General features: G+C 34.3%; 1 protein-coding gene and 1 non-coding gene across 2 annotated transcripts in view; both read right to left on the bottom strand.

Annotated features, from left to right (window-relative positions):
• Positions 1–26058, bottom strand: part of LOC111056196 — a 61812-nt gene that overhangs the window by 10784 nt on the left and 24970 nt on the right. Inside the window, 5 exon segments of the mRNA XM_039426447.1 lie at positions 7190–7387; positions 7390–7527; positions 9667–11250; positions 13702–13984; positions 23759–23802. Of these exon segments, the coding sequence (XP_039282381.1) occupies positions 7190–7387; positions 7390–7527; positions 9667–11250; positions 13702–13917 (2136 nt within the window). The 5' untranslated portion in view covers positions 13918–13984; positions 23759–23802.
• LOC120351227 lies at positions 20697–20803 on the bottom strand. The gene has a single exon (XR_005571251.1). It is a non-coding gene; the product is annotated as a U6 spliceosomal RNA (small nuclear RNA).

Below are 26058 nucleotides of genomic sequence, written 5' to 3'. Positions count from 1 at the left end.
AGACACCTGCTGTAAAATCTTTTAGGTTTAGCAGGACCAATTTTGTAATGCATTTTACTGAATAAAATGATTGATTGATTGACATTAATTGATATCACTCTGATACTAATAATACAGAGTGGTGCAGAGGAAACGCATGTTTTTCAAACTTCTAGTACTCGGCGACGGGAAGGGGTATTGCCCTGGAACAAATGTTGGCAAACGATCCATAATATGCCATATCAGTTGATATGAGCGTTGGAACGTAAAACATCGTGTGTTTGCTGTCGAAAAGTTTTTTAGAAACAATGAATTATTAGTCACAGTGTAAAACTTTTCCATCAATATTTTAGAGTAGGGTGTCGAGGTGCAATGCCCGATCGAAATACTGTACTCCGATGGGTTGCAGCGTTTATGAGAACTATTTCTGTGATGGAAAAAGCCACCTGGTCTTCCCTGGTCTTGTTCAGTTCGTACTCCGGAAAATGTAGACCTAGTAAGAACAGCAGTTGTTACTAGTCCTAGATGATCGACTAGACGACACTGACTCGGTCTACATTTTCAGGAGTTCGAACTGAACGGGGAAGACAAAATGGTTTCTTTTTCATCATTGCAGTATGACTACAGATTCATTGTTTCCAAAAAACTAATCGACAGCAAATACACGATGTTTCACGTTCCAACGCTCATAGCAACTGATATGGCATAGTATGGGCCGTTTGCCAACATTTGTTCCAGGGCAATACCCCCTCCCGTCGCCGAGCACTAGCAGTTTGAAAAACATGCGTTTCTTCTGCACCACTCTGTATTATATAGTATTAGAGTGATGTCAATTAATGTACATAGACATTTTCTGACCATCAGTAATATTAAATTAATAAAGTTACCCTATTCTATTCTCATCTTTTCTATTCTATTCTATTCAGGCGACCCATGCTTGCCAACATTTTTGTTCCAGGAAATACCCCCTGGTACAGTGAAGTAGCGGTTCGTAGAACTTGAGTTCTTCTGCACCACTCGTACAATACAATATATTGTAATACAAGAATAAAAACTAATATGAAAATAAAAACTAGAGAATAGTCAGTGATGTTTTACAAAAACGGCGAAGTTGGGACAAGTCCTGTCTTACTCTTAAACTGAAATACTAGAACTGTCCCACTATTTAACTACTATATGCAACTACTCGTATAGTGAGATTCATGTTAAAAAGTCAATTGAAATTATAGAACATCAGTGTTGCGACTATTCCTTTTTCACTGCCTTCTATATTGGGAAGATGTGATTCAAGTCATCCTCATAAATCTGATCTAATAATGTAGTCCAGTCACTATATACAAGTTATATAGCTAATTACTTATATAGTCAGCACTCCTCATTCCATTATTGTTGATGTAGCATAGTTGTAGTGGAAGGTAACATTGTATTTAGTAGTTAGTTCCAAGCTAGCGGACATAGCGAACGGAGCTCTATCGCGAGATATAAAATTATTGTAATATGTGGTTAACAAATAAATTCATTTTTTAAAAAGACTATTTGATTAATCGCAATCTTAACTGGCGCAGTCGGTAGGACACTTCAAAAACGAGAATTTGGTTTTTCGGTTTTAACCGTTAATGAAGTGTTCATGAACTTACGAAAAAGTTGTATCAGTCACCTAACATCGGGACTTAAATAAGTGAACAATCATCAAAATAACTTCGTAACAAATTGAATAAGTTGGTGAACTCTATTATATTATTAAAATTCGTGAGTGTTAATTGCAAAATTATATTCTTACTCAGTCACCTAATATCGGGACAAGTGTGAAGAATTATAAAATAAGTGAACAGTATAGTAAAGTGTTAACAATACCGTATTTCATCTACAAATTGAATCAAGAAAAAGCAACAGACTTTCAATATCAGGACCTTCATCATCCAAGGACTACTACGGACTTCAACTTCTAAGGACTACAACGGACTTCAACTTCTAAGGACTACCACGGACTTCAACTTCTAAGGACTACTAAGGACTTCAACTTCTAAGAACTTCCACCTCTGGAGAATAACCTACACGTGCGACAGAACCCTAGACTGTGACAAGATGAACTCGATTATAGTATTGTGAGTAACAAAACATTTTTGTTTTATCATTTTATTACAAACTTGGACAATATTAATTTTACTTATTATTTTCGTATTTCTTTTCCATGTAATTTTATCTATAACTAAGAGCCATGAATTCCAACAATGATAAAGCAACCAATCCCCAAACTGTACCTACCCTTAAGAAAGAATTCTTGGACATGATCCCTGATTATTCAGGAGAGCCTACTATGCTAAATCGTTTTATTTCAATTTGTGACAAACTTGTAGCGAAATTTTACGTAACTGCCAATCCAGATGATTTCCAAAACGAATACTTGTATTCTACTATTCTTGCCCGTATTAAAAGCCCTGCTCTTGACATTGTTACTAGTTCTAACACTTATGCATGGCCTGACGTAAGAAAAGTTTTGATCAATAGTTACATGGACAAGAGAGATTGCTTTACTCTCAATCTTGAAATGGCTGAACTAAAACAAGAATCGGGTGAATCACCCTTTTCATTCTACGAACGAATCCAAAAACTTCTGAATTTACAGATCTCGTATTTCCGAAACAAACAACCTACAATATCAGAAGTCATGTGTCAGTATGTAAATGGATTAGCACTTAGAGTATTGCTAAGAGGATTAAGAGAGCCCCTCGGGTCTCTCATGAGAACCAAAAATCCCAGTTCGTTGGACAGTGCTCTAAACATGCTATCCAACGATTTCCAGTTCAAATTTGGTTTCTTTCAAGACCACTCTAATTTGAAAAAGCCTAACACTCAAATCCAACACAAAGGGTAATCCCAGCTATCAAATGCAAAACTATCCTCAGAGACAACAGTTCTATCACACTCAAAATCAGAAAGGTCAATTCTTTCAAAACAAAAATCAACACTTCCAAAATCAACACATGAACAGACCTCAACAACATTTTCAAAACAATCAACCCAAACCACAGTATTTCAACACAAATCAGCCAAGAGCTCAAAATCCAAACTACAACCAACCAAGACCCCAAAATTCGTATCAACCAACGCCAATGAGCATTTCCTCAATCAACAATCGTCCCCAAAAAAGACCAAGACTGTTTCAAATGACAGGTCGACCAATTGACGAAATGCAAAATGATGAGTTTGATAATAATTTCGGAGAAAACGCTCAGAAAGAATTATCAGACGAATTCAAACAGCTCTCCGTTGAAAACGAAAATGAAACGTATTTCCAGCCAGCCGAACAAACCGAATCAGAGTGTTTTTTAGAGGATACGAGCCTCGAAAGAAATTTTCAATTATGAACTTACAAGATGACAAGAATGAACTTCCCTACTTCATTGATCCTAAAACTAGATTCAGAGTTCTAATCGATACAGGAAGCACTAGGTCATTCGTGAAGAACTTCATAGGTATGGAATGTTACAAAGAAAACTTGATAGAAGACCCTTTTGAAGTAGCAACAGCGCATGGTATTTCACAAGAGAAATACAGTACAAAGATTTCTTTATTAGGAAAATCGAACACACGTTCTATCTTTTTGATTTTCATAAAAACTTTGACCTTCTTCTCGGACTTGACAATATGAAAAAACTTAAAATAAATTTGGATTTCATTAATGACAGTATTGATTTCAATGGAATGAAACTACCTATTTATTATTTTAACGCTGAAGAAAATGATTCAAAAGTGAAGTCAACGAACCCTACCAAAAATCAAATAACACAAATAAAATCATTTCTGATAAAAGCTAGAACTCAATCCATTATAGAAATTCCAATTGAAAATATGAATGAAGGTGAAGCTATAGTATCATACAAAAACTTTTCCGGACTTGAAATTCCTCAGTGTCTAGTGAAAGTGAAAGAAAACAAAGCCTATTGTTCTATTTTGAACCCCACTACGTCAGACAAGAAATTTACCATTCACAAACCAATGTCAGTCGAATCGCTTGAAAACTATAATTGTATTAATCCAAGTGAGTTACGTAATCATAATGCATGCAATAATTTGAATCTACTCCATCACAAAACTAACAAAATCGATCTATCAAAAATTAGAACCAATCATATGAATGCCGAAGAAGAGCAAGCTATTTTACAGGTGATTAAAGATTACTCAGATATATTTCACATTGATGGAAATCCTTTGACTTTCACGAATGAAATAAAGCATATCATAAGAACCACCGACGAAATCCCAGTCTATACAAGAAGTTATCGCTACCCTGAAATCTATAGAACTGAAGTAAATCGACAGATTGATGAAATGTTGGAACAAAAAATAATTCAACCCTCCAATTCACCTTGGAATTCACCAATATGGGTCATTCCAAAGAAACAAGATGCTTCTGGTAAAAGAAATTTCGACTTGTAATTGACTATCGCGGTTTGAATTCTAAGACTGTAGACGATAAATTCCCACTTCCTAATATTACGGATATTCTAGACAAATTAGGAAGAGCACAGTACTTCACTACCCTAGACTTATTCTCTGGCTTCCATCAGATAGAAATGGATCCTAGCAGTATTGAAAAAACTGCATTCTCTACAGACACGGGTCATTACGAATTTTTACGAATGCCCTTCGGTCTCAAAAATGGTCCACCCACTTTCCAAAAAGCTATGAATAGCATACTAAGAGGACTCCAAAATGAATTGTGTTTAGTATATTTAGATGACATTATTATTTATTCAACTAGTTTAGAAGAACACATTGATCGACTAAGACAAGTATTTGAAAGGTTGAGACAATCCAACTTCAAAGTACAACTTGATAAAACAGAATTTTTGCGTAAAGAAGTTAGTTTTCTCGGACACTTAGTGACACCAAACGGAGTTAAACCAAATCCTGACAAAGTCGAAGCGATAAAAAGATATCCTATCCCTAAAACAACGAAAGAGATAAAAGGATTTCTTGGACTTCTAGGATACTATCGAAAATTCATTAACAACTTTGCTCATTTAACAAAACCTCTAACTAAATGTTTGAAAAGAAATGCTACAATAGATATACAGGACCCAGAGTACATTAAGTGTTTTGAAACTTGTAAGAATATCCTTACTAACGAACCAATCCTTCAGTATCCTGATTTTGAAAAACAATTCAACCTTACAACAGATGCTAGCAATATAGCTATTGGGGCAGTTCTCAGTCAGAACAAAGACGGTGCTGATTTGCCTTGTGCATATGCAAGTAGAACCCTCAACGAAACTGAAATGAACTATTCAACTATTGAAAAAGAACTTTTAGCGATAGTTTGGGCTACCAAGTACTTCCGCCCCTATCTCTATGGTAGAAAATTCAAAATATTCACTGACCACAAGCCCCTACAATGGTTATTTTCTATGAAAGAACCGAATTCAAAATTATTAAGATGGAGACTGAAATTAGAAGAATTTGATTATGACATATGTTACAAAAAAGGAACAGCAAATCAAAACGCAGATGCCCTTTCCCGAATTCAGTTGAATAATAATAACACACACAACCAAAACTCACCCAGATTGTTCAGTGATATTGATGCGATTATAAATGAAGCCATTGAAAATGTAGTGAATATCATACCTAACGAGGATGCACAATCTATGATAGCTAACGTGGATGATAACGAAACGTTATTTTACATTGATGCTTGCAATTTATATTGTAGTTCTGATTTTTAAATATATTATTTGGATACATGAGAGAAGTCCAGAACCAAATTCTTCATGCAAAATTTCCTTGTGCTATACATACAGAATGGCCCAAAAACCTCGTATTTTCGGAAATAGACCAGATATAGAAATTGGCCATTTTCTGTGTATGGAAATATGGCTTAGGTACACTCAACAATAAATCTTCCATTTTTTGACTGAATTTGACTTGTGATGCATGATTTGAACCGCATTGACGAGCCGAGAAGAATGAAGTGTAGTACGATGAGATCCGAGCTTTGTGTCGAAAGTTATGTGTTTGGAATCTTGATCCTTGAGGTGTCCTCAAGCGCGCCTCTCCACTAGGAAATACTGAAATGAAGTGTATCTAACGGGAGATTCTCATAGAACATAATCTCATGAACTTATATCATTGTGCAAGATATCACTGAGAGGACAATATAGATGGTGATGATGGTTGAAGCTAAAAATTAGGTGTTTTTCACAATACAAGGAGCATTGTTGTCAGGTGTAACTGGAAATCTATGTAAGATCGAGCGCTCTACCTAATCTCAGACTGTAGAGCACAAAATTACGCCCAGAGGGATTTTGAATTTTACTTATAGATTGTAACAATCGGGATATATTCTTGATCAAATACCAAATATAATCAAAATTGATTTTTTTCTTAAAAGTTCACTCATTTTTGAAAAATCATAACTCAGTACTCATTGGAGATACAGAGTTCCGAATGATCTCATTTCATTCAGAATTTTATAGTCTTAAAAACAGGCGGGAGCAAATTTTTCTGTCCGATCACTGGATTTGGCGGAAATAGCTGAAAACTGGAAAATGAACCGAAAATACGAGGTTTTTGGGCCACCTGTATATAGCACAAGGAAATTTTGCATGAAGAATTTGGTTCTGGACTTCTCTCATGTATCTAAATAATATATTAAAAAATCAGAACTACAATATAAATTGCAAGCACACCCCTTTTTTATGTCTATATTGACTGGACTAATGATTGATTATTGTTTATAATGATCAATTTTATCTCAAATATATTTTTTCATGATTTGAAAATAAATTTTCATAATTGAGACTAAATATTCTGGTAATTTAGTTCATTACATTTCTTCATAGTTTACATACGATTTGGCAGCAATGCAGATCTACTAAAGGATAGAGCTATCTGCTTTGTCCAATGTCAGACAAGGAAAGGAAACCACTATTGATCAGGTGCTGACGTTCTAACGGAATAATAATAATAATAATAATATCGAGAGACCTGGCTGGCTCAGGTCTGGTGACAGAGTTTTCAGGTCGCAACTGATCAATTTCAGGATCTCTGACACGACCTAACAACTTCTTTCTAGGTAGCCGGGACCGATGGCTTAACATGTTCATCCTAAACCTTTTAAGGTGAATCTCACTATAGCTTACAGCTCAAGTGAGCATCATATCCTCTCTACCAATGAGAGTATTCTAGAAATTTCTATTGAACTCACCGTGCATATCTTCTCAGGAGTCGAATACGGTTGCTTCTCGACAATATGGCCGGCCAAACTGTCATGCGAGAGAGAGAGCGTACGCCTCGGTGACGTCTCAGGAGTGGGCAGAGGACTGCAGCTGTTGGCTCTCTCCCGTTTCTCTCTCTCTTTGACGACAGGCGAGTCCGGATTGGTCGAAATGGACGGATTCCTCTGGAAGAGTCCGGTGGGCGTGTCCGTGGGGGACACGGGGGGAGGCTTGGTGCTTGGCGCTTCATGTTCTTGCTTGCGTCCAGATTTAGGTCGACGAACGTCGTCGATGTTGGAGTCGACGGAATCGGTTTCTGGTCACATGGCTAACGAACAATTTTTATGTATTATTGATTTGTTCACAATTTTGAAATGGAAACAACAGGTGAACACTCAAATGTATTTCCTTAATATAACAATAAGGGTGTGATCAAATTGGATGCATATATGTGCAAGTGTAAGCTTGGTTGTGCATGGCCAAGCGTGTAAATGAGAAAGAAAATCTGGAAAGAGCTTCAAGAATGTATACTTGCTGGTTGCGTTCAGTGTAAGCAGCTCCATTCAAGTCACAATGTATTTGAATACCACTTTACATTTTTTTTCTGCTCATGCAAGATCTGACTTGCGCATATAAGCATTCAATGTGATCACACCCTGAGATTCAGATACAAAATTCATATTCAAAACAAAAATGACTAAAACTAACGTTAGAGGAAAATGTGTTGGAAAACACCTAGATTTAGGTATATAAAAATGTTTCAATGGAGGTATTTGTCTGTAAATGAAGAAAGGTATTTGGAATAGAAAGAAAAATAAAAATCTTAGTACCTTTTTGAAAACATTTAATCACAATATGTTTCGGACATCCACAATTTATAGTTTTAGTTTATAAAATCATATAAATACACTAACATATGATCAAAATAAGAATCTTCTAGCAGTATTTATTTATTTACTTCATATCACTTGAAAATGGCATCAATGTCCGAAACATGTTGTGATTAAATGTTTTCAAAAAGGGTACTAAGATTTTTATTTTTCTTTCTATTTCTATAAAAGTAGCCCTATATAGAAAAGAGGTATTTGGAAGAATGTTTCAATTAATGTTGAGATAAGTGAAAATTATCATGTATTATCAAAAATTTGATAGCATTACCCTAGTCAATTGAGAATAGATCTGAAGTGAATCCTATGAAATTTTGATATTTTCAATAATGATCATCCAGTGATCTCTTGTGGAAGGAGTGTAAGAATTTGTCAGATCGCAACTAAAATAGTTTTAATTATTAATGTTCTGTCTATACTATTGAATTGAATTTATTATAGAGTTGGAGTATGTATCAAGTTTAGCATGTGCTTCACTTACATCTTAGCAAACAGACTATTGCTCGGATTCATCAATAATTAAGCCTGGTAAAAGGCATTTGACCATGGTCAAGCCGGGTAAAATTCACACATGTGGAGTGGAATAGTTACACCTGGTAACTATTCCCATAGAAATCATAATTATGTCCCAGTGCACTCGTTGTAAATCATCCCTTCTTTGAGCATGTTCAAATGTCTTGACCGAGCTTGGTGAAACCCGACATAAGATTATTAAAAGAATCATCACTCAAATCCACCTAGGAAATGGAAAACTTTGTTTTGCAACTGTATACGTGAATGAGCTTAACTATAAGAGTCTTAGGACCAGACCAAATTAGGAAAGAGTCTTATCAAGCGTTTATTCAGACGCCAACCTAATCAGCTTCCTGTGTTCCGACTCCAGAAACGCAGTCTAAAAACTCTTAAGGCTGTGCAAAGGCTAAAAATAAACTTTGTACTCGTGATATTTTTCCAAGTTTTTCGATTTGTATATCAATAAGCTATCAAAATGAAAAAGTTTTCTCAGGAAAACATTTTTCTCCGATCAATACTTTTTCAGATATGAGCGCCTGAAGTTTGAATTTTTGTGACAGAACATTTCAAATTCGGCAAGAGATAAATCCATGCGATTTAGAGGATAGATTCTTCATGGTATTGTTGATCTAGTAAAACAAAAATTTACTGAGAATATCAATTTATGATAAAGTTATTCAATTTACTAAAAATAACTTTTAGTTGAGATATTTTTGGTAAATTAAATAACTTTATCAAAAATTGATATTTTTAGAAATTTTTTGTTTTACTAGATCAACAATGCCATGAAGAATCCATATGAAAAATATCCTACCGAGTTTGAAATGTTCTGTCACAAAAATTCAAACTTCAGGCGGTCATATCTCAAAAAGTAATGATCGGAAAAAAATGTTTTCCTGAGAAAACTTTTTAATTTTGATAGCTTAATGATATACAAATCGGAAAACTTTGAAAAATATCACGAGTAAAAAGTTTATTTTTAGCCTTTGCACAGCCTCAATATGTTCTGGCTCTTATTGATAGATAAATTCAAATTATAATATAATACATTGATAGTATTTACTCACAATCTCCTTGTGGACAACAGTCGCCACCAGCTCAGGTACTCTCGGTTTGGCCGGGATCTTGGGCTTCTCCTTGGAGAAGGTGTGCAGAAACGACGTCCTGGGGTGAGGCTCATTGATCGGGGGTGGCGGGGTGAGCGGCAGAGCAGGAGGCATTTCACTCACATCATCCGAATCGGCCCTTCCGTCAGGTTCACCCGCCATTTCCCGACTCAAACCCTCCGAGTCCAGGATCTTCATCACTTGCAGGGTCACATCTTTATCCTCCTCTATCACCCGTTCCTTCTCAATGATATCCTTGAACGTGGACCCCACTCCATTCACTATACTCACTTCATTCACAGTTGACTCTTTACCCCCCACTCCTACACCCCTCGTCTTCTCAGACTCTACAAACGAGGACGGTCTACTATTAGTGAGCACTTGATCGATCTTCTTCAGCATTAGTTCATTCTTCAAGGTAGCTATGGCACTTATATAATCGAACCCGGTCTGTTCTTTCGGCTCCACACTTTTGCTTTCACTCAACCCCTCACTTATAGACTCCACACTTTTACTATCATTCAACCCCCGACTATTCTCACTTATATTCTTGTAATTCTTTTGCTGCACACTAACTTCCAACGCTGAGTTCGTTTTGAACTTGGACAGACTTTCATTGAGATTTTCTTTCAACCTACTGGACTCATTTCTATCCTCCAATTTCAATGTGATCCCAGGAGACTGGAAGCGTTTAGTTTTAACCTGTTCATGATTCTTCGTCAAAACTGATCCCCTAGTAATCTGCGTCTTCCTATTCTCATTAGTTGTAACCGGATTATCTAAAGCTATCTTTATATTCACTTTATCCTCTATAACTTCCCCGTTCATAACTTTATTGTCTTCATCTTCCGTCAATGTGTTTTTGTTATCGCTATCAGCATCATTGTCTTTTACTGGAGCGATTTTTATATGATTAGTTATGGATTTCAAGATATTAATACTATTGTTATCAGTCTTGGTTGTATCGACAGTCTTATTCAGTTTGTTGTCATCATCAGTAATCCTGTCACTATTAATTGTTTTGTTAGAACTATCCTCATTAACTTCCTCATCTTTGCCGTTAGTGTGGGGCACAGCAACACTGTTACCATTTTGAGTGTTCTTATTGGTGGAGCTACTACCATCGTCCAACAACTTACTCAGATGCGATTTTCGACTAGCATTGATATTTGTTTCGATACTGCTTCCAAACGGTTTGATGGAGACCAGCAGTGGAGGCGACTGTGTGTTCTTGTTTGAATCGATTTGTCCCAGCATCAGAGGCATCTGCGGTTTCTTTGCCGGGTCGACATTTTCGTTGAGATTCGCTGAGATTGAGTTGAACTCGGTGTTGGATTTTGTTATCCTTTGCAGATCCTTGTCATCCTCAGGGTTGTCAGTGGTTTCAGTTGGGAGGGGGTCTGACTCGAGTTCGAACATCTCCTCTTCCTCCTCCTCATCATCGGAAAACTCCTCCCCACCATAACCGATCACTTTCGACTCCTCCTCTGGAAATTTCACGTTCCGTGAGGCCGATTTTTTGCTACTATCAGTCTTCAGGATACTCTGAAACACAAAATATTTTCAATTAGATAAACATTATAAAGTTAAATTTTTGCATAGTTAGATCATATTGAAATAAAAGGTACGCTACCTGTTTTTTGTTTCATTCAGTTAATTAATTTTGATTCTGGGAATAGAGTTGTATCACACATAATAATTTTTCTCAAGCTATCTGCTAGAAAAACATGTTAGTGCATAAAGGTGCGTACAGATATACGCGCCGCGAATATGAGCAATTCACTTTTAATCAGCTGATGCCAAGTTTTTTATATCTGTATCTTACCGTTTCTGTAAAAATACAGATATAGTCAGCTGATTAAAAGTGAATTGCTCATGTTCGCGGCGCGTATATCTGTACGCACCTTCAGATGTCATGAATATTCTGTCATAATGTAATACAGTGTGTACAAAAAAGAATGACCCAATTTTAAATAGCTATGTTTATCAAGAAGAAGGGCACAACACTAACAAATTACAAACTAAAATACTCACAAAATATTGGAGTTGACAAAAATGCATCATAAATATTCAATATGTCCTCCATTGGCTGCACGGATGACATCTAGTCTGTAGCTTCCTCAATGAGAACTTGCCTCAACGTTGGATAGGGCGTACAGGACCGCGAGACCAAGCTTTACACTACTCTTGGCCTCCTAGGTCCCCTGACATAACATTATGCTATTTTTTTCTGATGGGGATATGTTAAACAACATGTTTACGTTCCTCCCTTACCTCGTGACATTGATGAACTGAAAACTCGAATATCAGCGGCTGTAGCCTCAGTGACAGCAGACATCTTACGCTCAGTTTGGGATGAATTAAGCTACAGACTAGATGTCGTCCGTGCAGCCAATGGAGGACATATTGTACATTTATTATGCATTTTCGTAAACTCCAATATTTTGTGAGTATTTTAGTAGGCAATTTGTTAGTGTTAAGCCCTTCCTTCTTTCCAATAAATATAGCTATTCAAAATCGGATCATTCTCTTTTGCACACACTGTATTATTGACTAAATGGCATTTAGAATGAAACTACTTTTAAAGACAGTCTGTTCTGATCTGTTCTGTTCTGAATTGATGTTTGACAGGAATAAATATTTGCAAATAAGCAGATGATATACTTACATGTTTCATAACTATAATCACTTTCTCATTTTAGAAGGTAAACAATTATGATGAATGACTAAGTAGTTGGTATTACAGGTGAGAGAGGTATTATAGGTTTCTCAGGACCATGATTTCTTATTACTCAGCAGTGTCTCAGTTTATTAGCTAGGAAGGCATATTTTTAATGGTAGTTATTTTATTAACGTGTCCCTTAGGATGAATAATAAGACTTCGAAAGGTTTCAGCACCAGTTAATTATAAACGTAATCTTTATATTCATTTATTTTGAAATTATAGGTTTTTGAAACTCTATCAAATTTTATTCCATTTTAATACTTATTAGGCATTTTGTTTGTTATCAGTATTTTTTTTCAACGATTGGTTTCTCATGAACCTTGATTTTCATTGTTTTAGTTCAGTTCGTTTGTTCGAGGATTTGTTAAATCACAGGTATATTCCTCAACTGAATTCTAAAGACACACTTTATTTTCATATTTTATCTGCAAATGATAAAGCTATATTGTCAATCTTAAAAGAATAAACGCCTGTCATTCAAGGTATGCTAATACAGTTCCTCACATTCGAATACTGTAATTTATTGTGTTTTTATTTCATAAATACTTGAGGAGACAATACTCAGTGTTCATAATTTGCGTCACATAATGTAGTAGGTAATAACAATAATGAAACTTTACTGACATTCCTAGAAAAGCAAAAGTCTTCAATTTAATGTACCGGAGATTTTATTATCTGAGAAGGAATCCGTTAAATGACAAGTATTTATAATTATTATCAAACGAAAATCTAAATTAAATGCCTTAAATCACCATGATTTACGAAAATCCAAATTAAATGTTGTAAATCACCATGATTTACAGCATTTAATTTGGATTTTCGTTTGATAATAATTATTAATTCATTAGAGTTTGAATAATTGCAATACCTCAGTAATTTCCATCTGTAGGCAAGTATTTAGTTCGTTTCCATTGGCAAAAGTCTCCAATTTGAGTTACAGGTAACTTAGTTATTTATTAATTTTATGAATTTATTTTACTATCTGAGAAGGAATCCGTTAAATGACAAGTATTTATAATAGTTAATAATAAGGTGATTTACATCATTTGATTTGGATTTTTGTTTAATAATCATAGATTGATTTTTACATTGGATTTTGATAATCATTAAATCATGTTACTTTAGAGAATTTGATTTGGATAATTCGTTTAATAATAATTATCAATTCATTAGAGTTTGAATAATTGCAATATATTAGTAATTGCCATCTGTAGACAAGTATCTAGTTCAAGTGGACACTATTTACACTGGAAAATGAGCCATTTTTGTACCTGAGGAGGTTTGTCGGGTGTGATGGGCGTTCGGACCGGGTAGAGGGCGGCGAATCGGCCACGACTGTGCTTGGCCTCCTCGGAATGCTCCTCCTTGGACTTGAAGCAGTGCGAGCAGAGGTCCTTCTTCCAGGCGTTCTGTGCGAAGCGCGGGCACAGCGAGGCCACCCCTCCACCACCTCCACCTCCAACTACGCCACTCAGCTGCTGAGACATCGCTGTATTAAGTGCCTTCCACAGCTTTGATCAGTCTGTCCATCAGATTGGTGTGGACCTTTTCATCCTGCAAAAAACAATAACACAATCATCATTCATATAATTATATAATAATTAATAAGAATAATTCAACAATCATTATGTATTATATTAAACAGTTGATCTATATAAGCACTAAAAAACCCTATTCCGGACCACTTCCTCATAGACTTTAAGATTAGTAAAAAAACTAAACTAGAAATAAAAACCTGGACCTACAGTAATTTTTTACTGTCCTTGTCCTATTACCATGGGCAAGGAAAGTATTGCTTTCCAAAAAAATTAAGGTACCCTAATTTCAAGTTTTCTATACGTTTCAAGGTCCCCTGAGTCCAAAAACATGATTTTTGGGTGTCGGTCTGTGTGTGTGTGTGTGTGTATGTCTGTGAACATGATAACTCCATTCCTAATAAACCGATTGACTTGAAATTTTAAACTTAAGGTCCTTATACCATGAGGATTCGACAACAAGAAAATCAATAAAATTCAATTCAAAATGGCGGATGATCACTAAAAAACCATGTTTTTCACAATTTTCTTAAAAATGACTTGACCGATTTTTTTTCAAATGCATACCCTGTATGCATCAGCTATATCAACTGGCATGAGTCTCCTTTCTGGGAAACTAATGGGGGGTCCACCCCATCCTTGAGAAATGTACTTTGTAACCTCCTTCTCGTGCACGAGGTAGGTCGGTAGAGCAGTTCATAAAAAGAACACATAGTCGAGATATTTCATCTGTAGAACAGCTGTTTTGACGACTTTTAAAAAAATCATCGAATTTCACAATTTACACAAAGGATAAAAATACTCTGAAAACAATTATATATTTATAAACATATACAGATGTCTGATCGTAGTATCAAATATGTTGCCGCCAATCGTCATTATGTTATTCCCCTAAATTATTCTCGTTTAAGAATGAGGCTTACAGTTCAATGAGCAAGGAAAACTGTGTGAGTGTACCACACCAGATTTTTCTTTCATATCGACGCATGAGTCTCGAGATTTCTGCTCTAACTATTGTTTGCAATGCCTTTTCTTTTTTCTTTTAAATACATTTTTGTTGAAAGTTGACTCGCTTACAATTTTTGCTCATATTTTTTCTCTCTTTTTTCCTGCCTTCTCCATTCTTTCCCCTTTTCCACTCTTCTTCACCCTTCATTCCTTACTTTTATACCCTCTACCTGTCTATTACATGGGAAACCATAGTTGGTTATGTATTTTTCTCTTTTTTCTTCTTTTCAGCACACCCAACAACCATGAAGCCTGTTTTTGTATTTCATGAGAAAGTTATTTTTGATTTTTATTTATTTTGTGTTGAATTTAATAAAATTTAAATTAGCAACTAATAAAAGTTATGAGTTTATAACTAACAAATTATTAGGGGAATGACGCTTGATGCTTTTCTTCCTCAGATCAACCTATTGAAGTACTATAGTGATGTCCATGTTATAATGGCAGTATTTCATTGTTGTTGCTATCCTTGTCTATCATTCGACAAAGCAGATAGCGCTATCCTTTTCTAGCTCAGCAACCTTGCCAGATGGTTGTTTTAACAATTTAGGAATAAAATTGACTAACAAAATATTCAATCTCAGAAAATGTATTGTTTAATCATCGAAATATGTAGTATTTTCTAGACAAATATAAGATAATTGATCATTTTAAACAAGAATTAACAGTTAGTATAATTATTACATCATCTATACTCTATAGAAGGCAGTGTCAAGGCAGAGAATCGGCAACGTTGTTCTCCCATCTTTCTCCACTGCCATTCTAAGTTGGACTCCACTTTAGTGTATAGATCCAAGTTAATTGTATTCAACAATTTATAGCCTTACAGCCTCAATTACTAAACTTTATTATGTGATTTCATTGTGTAATTGCACCACTGCTGATTCGTTTATTTATTCCTTAAGTTTATGACTGTATGTAACTGAATATGTTTCATAAAAACACTTCACTTATATGGGCTACTTTTTAACAAATTAATAAAAACTATATAAAAAACTTGTAGTACCCTTTATTTTTCAAGTATTTATAATAGTTGAACTATTTTAAATTTTTAAAAAATAACAGGTACAACAAGATTTTTATATTGTTTTTATTAATCTGAATATGTTTATTTAAAGTTTTGCATATTGACAATACAGAGATTTTTTAAATATTTGTATAGACCAATTGGAATTGCAGAATAAAATTGGATGCAGCATGCAACAGAGCAATGCTTCAGTTTACTGCTGACAATCAGGAACCTCCTGACAATCAGGAGGTTCCAGACAATCAGGAGGTTACAGAAAATCAGAAGGTTACATACAATCAGGAGGTTACATACAATCAGGAGGTTCTAGACAATCAGGAGGTTACATAGAATCAGGAGGTTCTAGACAATCAGAATATTTCAGACAATCAGGAGCTTACATACAATCAGGAGGTTCTAAACTATCAGACAATCAGGAAATTACATACAATCAGGAGGTTCTAGACAATCAGAATATTTCAGACAATCATGAGGTTTCAGACAATCAGGAGGTTACATACAATCAGGAGGTTCTGGACAATCAGATTATTTCAGACAATCATGAGGTTTCATACAATCAGGAGCCTATATACAATCAATGTCATACAATAGTGATGTCCATGGTTATTCTACTCGTGGCAATGGAGACCCATTTATTAATCACCACAGATTAAGATTCTCTGACAAAAGTCCTAGTGTAATTGGTTCGAGACTGTTTAAAAAGTTACCAAAATGTTTATATACCCCATCAATAAATTTTAAAAGAGAACTCTATGCATACTTAGTGAATAGGGCTTACTATAGTGTAGATGAATTTCTGAATGATGACACTTTAATTCTGCTGTTGTATCATAAATGTGTTCTTACCATAGTTATATACTTAAATTTTTAATAATACTTTGTTATTCTGTCTATTTTTAAGTTTTGACTTGGCCTGTATGTTCTTTTTTGGCTCAATAAAATGAATTTGAATTTGAATCAGGAGCTTACATACAATCAGGAGGTTACATACAATCAGGAGCTTACATACAATCAGGAGGTTACATACAATCAGGAATACCTGTGCAGGTAATCCTTTGCAGAGGTATCTTCTATGTTCTATCTTGTCAGTCAGTGTGTCAGCCAAATCACAACACTATTCCATCCGCGCACAAACAACACAACAAGTAGAAAAGCTGATAAAAAACGGTGAGTTTAGACATAGAACGGAAAGGGTGATGGCGGGAGGGGGTTTGTAAACCTGGTTGAAGTGCCAACCGGTTCTCTACATGCATCAAACCAACATGGTCGGCCCCAAGGATAATATATAGGTATAACATATTATATATCTATGGTATATAGGTATATCTTGTATACTATTCTTGGTCGGCCCCTTCATCTTTTTACATACTCTCGGATTCCACGGCTCCGCTGACCCAACTACAGACTTCAGCTCTCAGTCTGAGCCACCGCCAGAATACAACTCTTGGGTCAAAATTGATTAGATTGAAGATTTTAATACAGTAACCTCTTGTAATGTTTGTGACTTTTGAATTGTCTGTTTTTTCAGATTGATTTCTACAGTTGTTGCAGATTTGACGCCTAGTGGGAGATCTGACTCCCAAATCTTTATAGTTGATGAATAAGACTTTCAGGAGGAGCAGGCGGTTGAAATGATTTAAATTCAGAAATAATACTAGCATATTCTACATTTCTAATCTCCATTGAAAAAATAAATCTTTAGCAAGAAAATCATATTTATATTTACAACTTCCTATTCTTTGTTGAATGTTGGATTAACAAAATTCTTCAAATTAAATAATTCAAACTATACTAGTAGTTCTGTGATCAGTAGACCTCACGCAGTATTCTCATCCACAAGTACCTGATTGAAACTATAGACCTTATGGAAATACAGCAATAAACTGGCTTCTCCACACATCTGTGTAAACACTTGTCAGCTGATTTATGATGAATAATTCTATAGTCTGATTTTTACTCTAATATTGGCGTATGAAGGAGGCTCCTTTTTCCTTTTATAATATCCTTGAAATGCAAAATTTCCAAAGACTTTGTATATACGTCGACGCGCAATTAAAAAAGGAACATACCTGTCAAATTTCATGAAAATCTATACCGCGTTTCGCCGTATATGCGCAACATATAAACATTTAAACATTAAGAGAAATGCCAAACCGTCGACTTGAATCTTAGACCTCACTTCGCTCGTCAATAAACAGAGTGATGCCCTGAGCAATATCGTTGTCTCGTCGTCTTATGAAAAGACGTCTTCTCGTCGCAATATGAAAATGCATATTATTTCATAATGATAGAGCTACAATAATCATGAAATAATATAGGAGAGGAATAATAAATTATTTTGTACATCACCCATGCTCCTCTGATCCTCACATTCTTCTTTAAGAAGAAGAAAAGGGATTATTTTATCATTACTTTCTATAGAGCTTAAAGTTTTTTAACCAGATCACTCCCGTGTTATCGGATGGGCACGTTAAACTGTCGGTCCCGGCTGAAGTATGACAGTCGTAAGGCCCATTGACGGCTTAAATTATGTATTCAGGCGGTGGGACCTTCCCGCAAGGGACTCCCCACCAACAAAAGCCATACAAATTTACTATAGAGCTAATCATTTTATAAAAAAAATTATAAAAGTTGTACACGTGAAATTCTAACCTTATCTTGGACTTAGTCACCTATAAATTTGGAAGAAAAATAGCACAAGGACTACCTTATTATTCCATCTTTCAATGTTATTACATTTGTGTCATTTGTATTGTAAATGAATAAATGAATAAATAAATAGATGAATAAAATAAATTTCAGATGAAGTATTGGAATTGAACTTGTCTGTTTACATGTCTATGTTTTATCAATATATCAATAATTTTATTCAAATCAACACAATATACATAAAAGAAAACAAAACACAATCAAAAATACATTTGTAATAAAATACAAAAACAGGCTTCATGGTGGGGTGTGCTGAAAAAAAAGAAAGGGGGAAAAATACCTAGCCAACTATGGTTTCCCATGTAATAGGTAGTTATGTTTTTACATAATATCTTATTGATGAAGTTCTTTGGTATATAGCGTAATTTCAATATTTTGAGATACCTAACTTTGGTTACATCGTGATAGTCTCGATTAATAAGATGATGGAAATATAAAATATCTATCTACAAGATGAAAGTATATAAGATAGATAAAAAAACACTTCATTCACATGGGCTACTTTTTAAATTAATAAAAACAATATAAACAACTTGAAGTACCCTTTTTTTACTATTTTCAAGTTTTTTATATTGTTTTTATTAAGATAAATCAAAGTTGTGAAAGATTGACTAACTTTCCAACATACTTAAATGCACATAAAGAGATACCCAGGTTGAAACCAAGAAAATGATTAACACGAGGAGTGGGAGAGAGACAGAGAAAACTGAATAGAGGGAGTGGGAGAGAGAGAGAGAGAAAGAGTAAGTGTATGTGAGAAAGAGATGTGATAAAGAGGAAGGCTGCGGAAGAAAAAGGTGACTGTCATGAGGTCACGAGGTGAAATGGACAACAAAATAAAAAACGAATCGCACAACTCACTTATACCGTTATGCATGATTATACAGTAACAGTAATGTGCTGCACAATGCAATTCACATAAAGGTGTACTGAATTTCACACCGAATAACAGTTCAAATTAATGCATACTTAAACTAAAATAACATCTTAATAACTTCTTTGTAAACAAGAACAAATATGTATACCGTACTCTCAACACTGTTTACTGTACGGTATACCAGAGATAAATATAAGATAGGTACCAGAAACAAAATATTTTTATACACTCTCTGCTGTATAATATCATAGAGAAAAGATACTGTTGTAGTCTATTATTTGCCTCTGATACTATCATACTATAAACTTTTCAGTTTGCTGTAATAAATAGGTAGTAAGTGATAAGTTGCAAGCATCTAACTAACTGTATACTTTGATGACATTCTTCAGAGTTTTCTCCCCATTTTGTAGATAAGAAACTAGATATGAAAAAATATTATTGCTAATTGATTGAGATATTCTAAAATTTACATAAAATGCTAGTAGAAATAATGTAAATTTCTTCAATGAGAAACAGGCGATAGTGACCTATTTATTCAACAATGCTGAATTTCTTTATTGATAGAACTACAGTGCCTGCTTATATCGCTTACTACAAAAACATAAGCGTCAATTTATCATCAATTTTTTGTCAGTATAAGATCCAGTAAAGAATAACATGACATTTATGGGAAAAGCATGATAAATTAATTCTGTAGAAGCATTTCATAAAAGCATAAATCGATGAATTGAAAAGGTTATTTGTTAATGGGTAATTTTTTTCAAACAAAATATTTTTCAATACAATGCCCATTTTTATTAGTTTGTCAATGAAAATGAAATAAAATATTTTCACTGCAATGAACTTTGAATATGAATACTTTTTGAAGACAAATATATAAAAAACTTGATGACTGTAGAGATTATCATTAGAAACAGTCGCAGTTTTAAAAGACCATAATAATTATACTTTTTAAATAGCCAAATAATTCCTACCATGCCGCAATGAATTCCATTTACAACATTTTGCAAACAAAAATATTATTGTCTTTATCTAAATTAATGTGAGTTTTATAAACATTTAAAATATAAATTTCTACAAAAAATGTGACAAGTTAATAACTTTAGACAAAAAAATGTGGAACGCTTCACGATTTTGCGTGTCATCCTTGCGCAGGGGCCATGCTAATCTTCTCTGTATCGTTCCAATTTTAGTATATGTACTGCCGAAGCAAGTACGAGAACTAATGATTCCAAACGGGTATATATACGGAGCGGATCCAACTTTTGCAGCCGGATTCACAACGATTTTTCAAGCGACTTTAACCTCCGATTGTCAAATACTCAATCACTCTAGAACAAATGTGACTAGATATATCGGTGATGAAGTACATTCTTAATGATATAAAACTTTAATAATTGGAAAATATACTATAAATAATAAGATATTTAGTTGTGAAAACTGTGAACTCTCGCTAAATTATCTGCACCGATCGCAGGCTTCTTCAGGAGCTTTCAAAAACAGACGCCAGATAGCGCTGGCTGCAACGCAACAGCTCCCCGCGAATTTTCAAACACATCGTACACTATCACAGCGTAGATGAACTACGTTTTCCACAAGATGAATAAAATAACCTACTGTATAACTGATCTTATTGATAATATATTGGTATATATTGTTTGGATTAAATTATCCAAAATAACTAAATCATGTTAAAGTTCTCAGTGATAAAGTTATATCATAGATAAAGGATAAGTATATATTTCTTGTCTCTGGTTATATTGAATTCAAATAGTAAAATCATAAATCAAGTGCTTCATGTTTCAACTTTCTTCATTTCTAGTTTCTTCATTTTTATAAAAAAAATGTGGACTTACATTCTTGAAAAAGAAATGTATTTTGGAAATTTTCAGTACTGTTTATCAAATTTGCAATAAAATCAGTTTTGGGTTGTGTTGATATCTGAGAGATATGTTGATATCTTTCAGTCACTTATATGATTTATAAATTAATTATTGATTTTATTTGAATAAATGTATTCGTCCTAATTATAATATGATTCAACAGTGAACTACTGTAAAACTGAAACTACTCGAGAGATAGTTCTATTTAGCTGAAAGCCATACACTTAATCTACTTTGGGTTCGTTTCTATTTCTATCCTGTCGCTTCAATATCCAGGTCTGAAATTTAAGAATGCTTTCAAACTATCTGGAGGCTGGATCATTTCCAAATGACCTGAGAGAAACAGAGAACAAATAAGCTTACAGATAGGCTGAAGCTTTCAAAATTTGGCAAGAAAGGTCTAACTATATTAACATAAATATAAATATCCAAGCTTAACTTACTATTGCTTACTAAAAACAATACAAAAACATGAAGCAACCTTTTATTTGAAACTTCTTACTACTCATATGTATTCTCTACTCTTATTTTGTAGACCAAGTTGAAAGCCTTTTCTTTTCAATGCAACCGGTCCCATTGGACTAGGAACGTGATCTAATTTCCTCTTTTTGTCCAGTAATAATTTAAGAATAGAAACCATTTGGGAATACTTAAGAATAATACTTTACTGTGTTTACATTGTAATTATGTTGAAAAACTAAATACTTTAAAATAGATCATTATTTGATAATCATTCCGAATAATTTACTACATTTTAAATTAAATTAAGGAATAAACCAAGTTTTTACCCTTCTACTACCGACTAGGACTACTCCAACAACAATATCTCACTTGCTAAACTCATAAATAAGCTCTAGCATCCCTCCTAGCCAAGCCTATCATCTATATAGTAAATAATAATGATTTTCCACCCCTAACCACAGGGCTTGTAAAAAAACCCAACAAGACTAGAAAAAAATACACAGCTGTTCCTGCCCGCGTCATAAGTTAGTGATCATTTCAAGAGTGTACGTTATTATTTGTATGGTAGTATCTGTAGGAAAATAATAGCCCAGGTTTTTCAGCTAACACGAAAAAACTCTCCGCATCTGTCAGTTTCTTTTAGCACTTTAAACATGTCTCAACTCTCCATACAGAGACAAGACAAAGTTCAAAATGCATAAGATACTACAAAAAAAGACAAAATAAATAGTGAAGGTCTCTCGAAAAACAACTCTCATATTTTTTCCAAGTCTAGTCTAGAGTGATTTGAAGGCCAACAGGTGTTCTGCAAGTTGACGTCGCATCAAGTGAGGAACCGATTAAATGTTTAATAAACCGTAGTTCCTGAAATCGTACAGTCTTGAGTTGGATCTTTTCCCAATGAAGGGATGATACATTACGATCGAAAGTTATTTTAAAACATACGTCAATTCAACTCATTATGTGCGGTATATAGTAATATTAAAAGGTTTGATATTCATTTTTACAACTTTATAAAAGTACCACAGGCTAAAGCCCAAAACGGTTCCAATTCTAATTTATACTAGCAGTTCTGTGAACAGTAGACCTCGCGCTCAGTAAGTTACATTGACCTGATTTATGATGAATAATATTCGATAGTCTGATTTTTACTCCGATATTGGCCGATGAAGGAGGCTCCTTTTCCCTTTTATATTATCCTTGAAATGCAAAATTTCTAAAAACCATGTATATACGTAAACGCGCAATTTAAAAAGGAACATACCTGTCGAATTTCATGAAAATCTATTACCGCGTTTCGCCGTAAATGCGCAACATATAAACATTTAAACATTAAGAGAAATGCAAAACCGTCGACTTGAAGCTTAGACCTCACTTCGCTCGGTCAACTAAAATCCAAATGTTCTATAGTTAGGTCCACGTTATAATGGAAGTGGAGAAAGATAGGAGAACAACGTTGCCGATCCTCAGTCTTGTAAATATCTTCTATAGACGGTAGCTGATACAGGTTATTTGATGTAATATGAACTGTTCATTCCCGTTTAAAATAATCAATTATATTTTATTAAGCAAGAAATTATACTATTCGATTATTTAATAATAAGACTTATAATTATTAAGATAATTTTTTTTTATTAATTATTAATTCTACATTGTTAAAAGACTATCTGGCAACAGAGCAAAGCGAGAAAGAGATAGCGCTCAATCCGCTTTGTGGAATGATAGACAAGGATAGCAATACAATTGCTAATCAAACACTGCCATTATAACGTGGACCTCACTATAACCTAAATTTCACTTTGCTTCAAATTTTGATAAGGTACTTACAATCAGGTAACAGGAAACTGCAATGTGAAATCCCGAAATCAGTCCTGGAAAATAAATAAACAAATTTAGTCTTATCTTAGTTCAGTAGGTCAGTTTCTACCTTCCTGTTATTTTGTCATGTATCATTTATCTCTAGTAATGTGGAATGAGAGTAGTCTACTTCTTGAAAAAGTACCTTTCGTATAATTATTGATTAATTTATTAGAGAGTATCATAATAATTATGTTGATGTATAAATAGTATAATATAGACTTCAATTCAAAACCACAAGCAGATAAGTAAGAATAGAATGACTGCCTTTATTTTCCCTACAGAGCGAAGTTAGGACGCAGTCGGCCCTCTCTCAACTCTCAACAATTGAATATACACATAAAACATTCCATTATTAAATCATTCCTCCAATGTTTTCATTCAATGGAGTGAGTTCTCAGGTTTTATTGCAGGAGAAATCTTTTAAAAAATAGCCAAGTTATCAAGTGTACTCGTAGCATATTATCGCATTAATTTATATCACTATCAATAATCATAAGTTTTTTAGATTATAATAGGCCAATACATTTTCGTCAACAAGAATACTTAAACAATAGATAACAAATCTTGTGAAAATTGGCAATAAATAATAATAATTTTATCTCCGAGTGCACCATTATTTTCAATGTACACTGTGTAAAAAATTATGTACGGAACGTGCATGGATGAGCATTACTTATCATGATTAATTATTTTTAACAAATGTGAGGGCACTCACTAGATCAAAGGCCAGAGAGAGAGAGAGAGAGAGAGAGAGAGAGAGAGAGAGAGAGAGAGAGAGAGAGTGAGCAAGACCTTATCTAGATCATGACTAATAGCTTGAATAATTGGCAATACTCAATATCAATATTTGTGGTAACTGGCGAATCCTAATGTATTTGCACTGATATGAATGCTATGGCAGTTTTATATAATGTGCTCTCTTACTCTACGTCAGACTGTGCTCCATTTCAGAAGGGAATAACGTCACATAACACAAGCTGTGTAGATAAAACTGCAAATTTAATCATCCAATGCAGAACAGGAATGTGTTTCGAATAATCTAAACTTATCAATGTTTCATTATTTACTCTATTCTATAGCTTCTTAATTTCAGGTTTGAAAATAGATAGTAGCCAACATGATGAAATGAAAATTATTATTTCATGATCCACCAGACAATATTAAAATGCATGGTTGATAAATTTCACTTTGCATTGATTAATTGCAAGTCCATAAGTATAAATACATAATTATCAATAATTAAAAAAATGCAAATACCCTTTTTAAAGCTCTATTCACAATATGTTCCGACATAAATGCCATTTTCAAGTGATTTTTCTTGGTAAATAAGAGTAGCCCTGACCAAAAACGTTTATATAAATACATATCTATGATATCAAACATGTACAAGTTGATTGACTGAAACGGAGGTAGAAATTTGGAATCATGGGTGATGTTTTTACTTTCTTTGCCCTATTACCATAGGTAAGGAAAGTATTGCTTTCCAAAAAAATTAAGGTACCCCAATTTGTAAATTTTTATACGTTTCAAGGTCCCCTGAGTCCAAAAAGTGGTTTTTGGGTATTGATTGGTCTGTATGTGTGTATGTGTGTGCATTGTCGTCTGTGTATACGATATCTCATCTCCCAATTAACGGAATGACTTGAAATTTGGAACTTAAGGTCCTTACAATATAAGGATCCGACACGAACAATTTCGATCACATGCGATTCAAGATGGCGGCTGAAATGGCGAAAATGTTGTCAAAAACAGGGTTTTTCGCGATTTTCTCGAAAACGGCTCCAACGGTTTTGATCAAATTTATACCTAATATAGTCATTGATAAGCTCTATCAACTGCTACAAGTCCCATATCTGTAAAAATTTCAGGAGCTGCGCCCCATCTATGCAAAGTTTGATTTTAGATTCCCAATAATCAGGTCTCAGAATTTAATACAATTTACACAAAAAATATCAAGTGGAAAAGATTGAACATGAAAAATTCTACAATTTTCATAACATTTTCACCTAAAATTGAAAATAAGCTTGACATTTGAGAAAATCTGATTATTCAATATTGCAAACTGTTGGCAACTGTTGATTCTATTAAACTGTTGATTCACTATGAAGAGATAGCAGACCCCGTGTGTCTCCATCGTTATTGTCCTGTCATCAGCTGGCTCAGATCTTTGAATAGTAGACTTGAGATGCGCGAGAACACTAGCGTCACGTGATCAATTTCCATAACGGCAAGGAAAGTTGTGTGAGTGCAGCACACCAGATTTTTGT

Source organism: Nilaparvata lugens, chromosome 4 (genome assembly GCF_014356525.2).
Source record: "Nilaparvata lugens isolate BPH chromosome 4, ASM1435652v1, whole genome shotgun sequence".
Lineage (NCBI taxonomy): Eukaryota > Metazoa > Arthropoda > Insecta > Hemiptera > Delphacidae > Nilaparvata > Nilaparvata lugens.
Note: the sequence above shows the minus strand (reverse complement) of the source record. Positions and strands in the feature narration are given on the sequence as shown.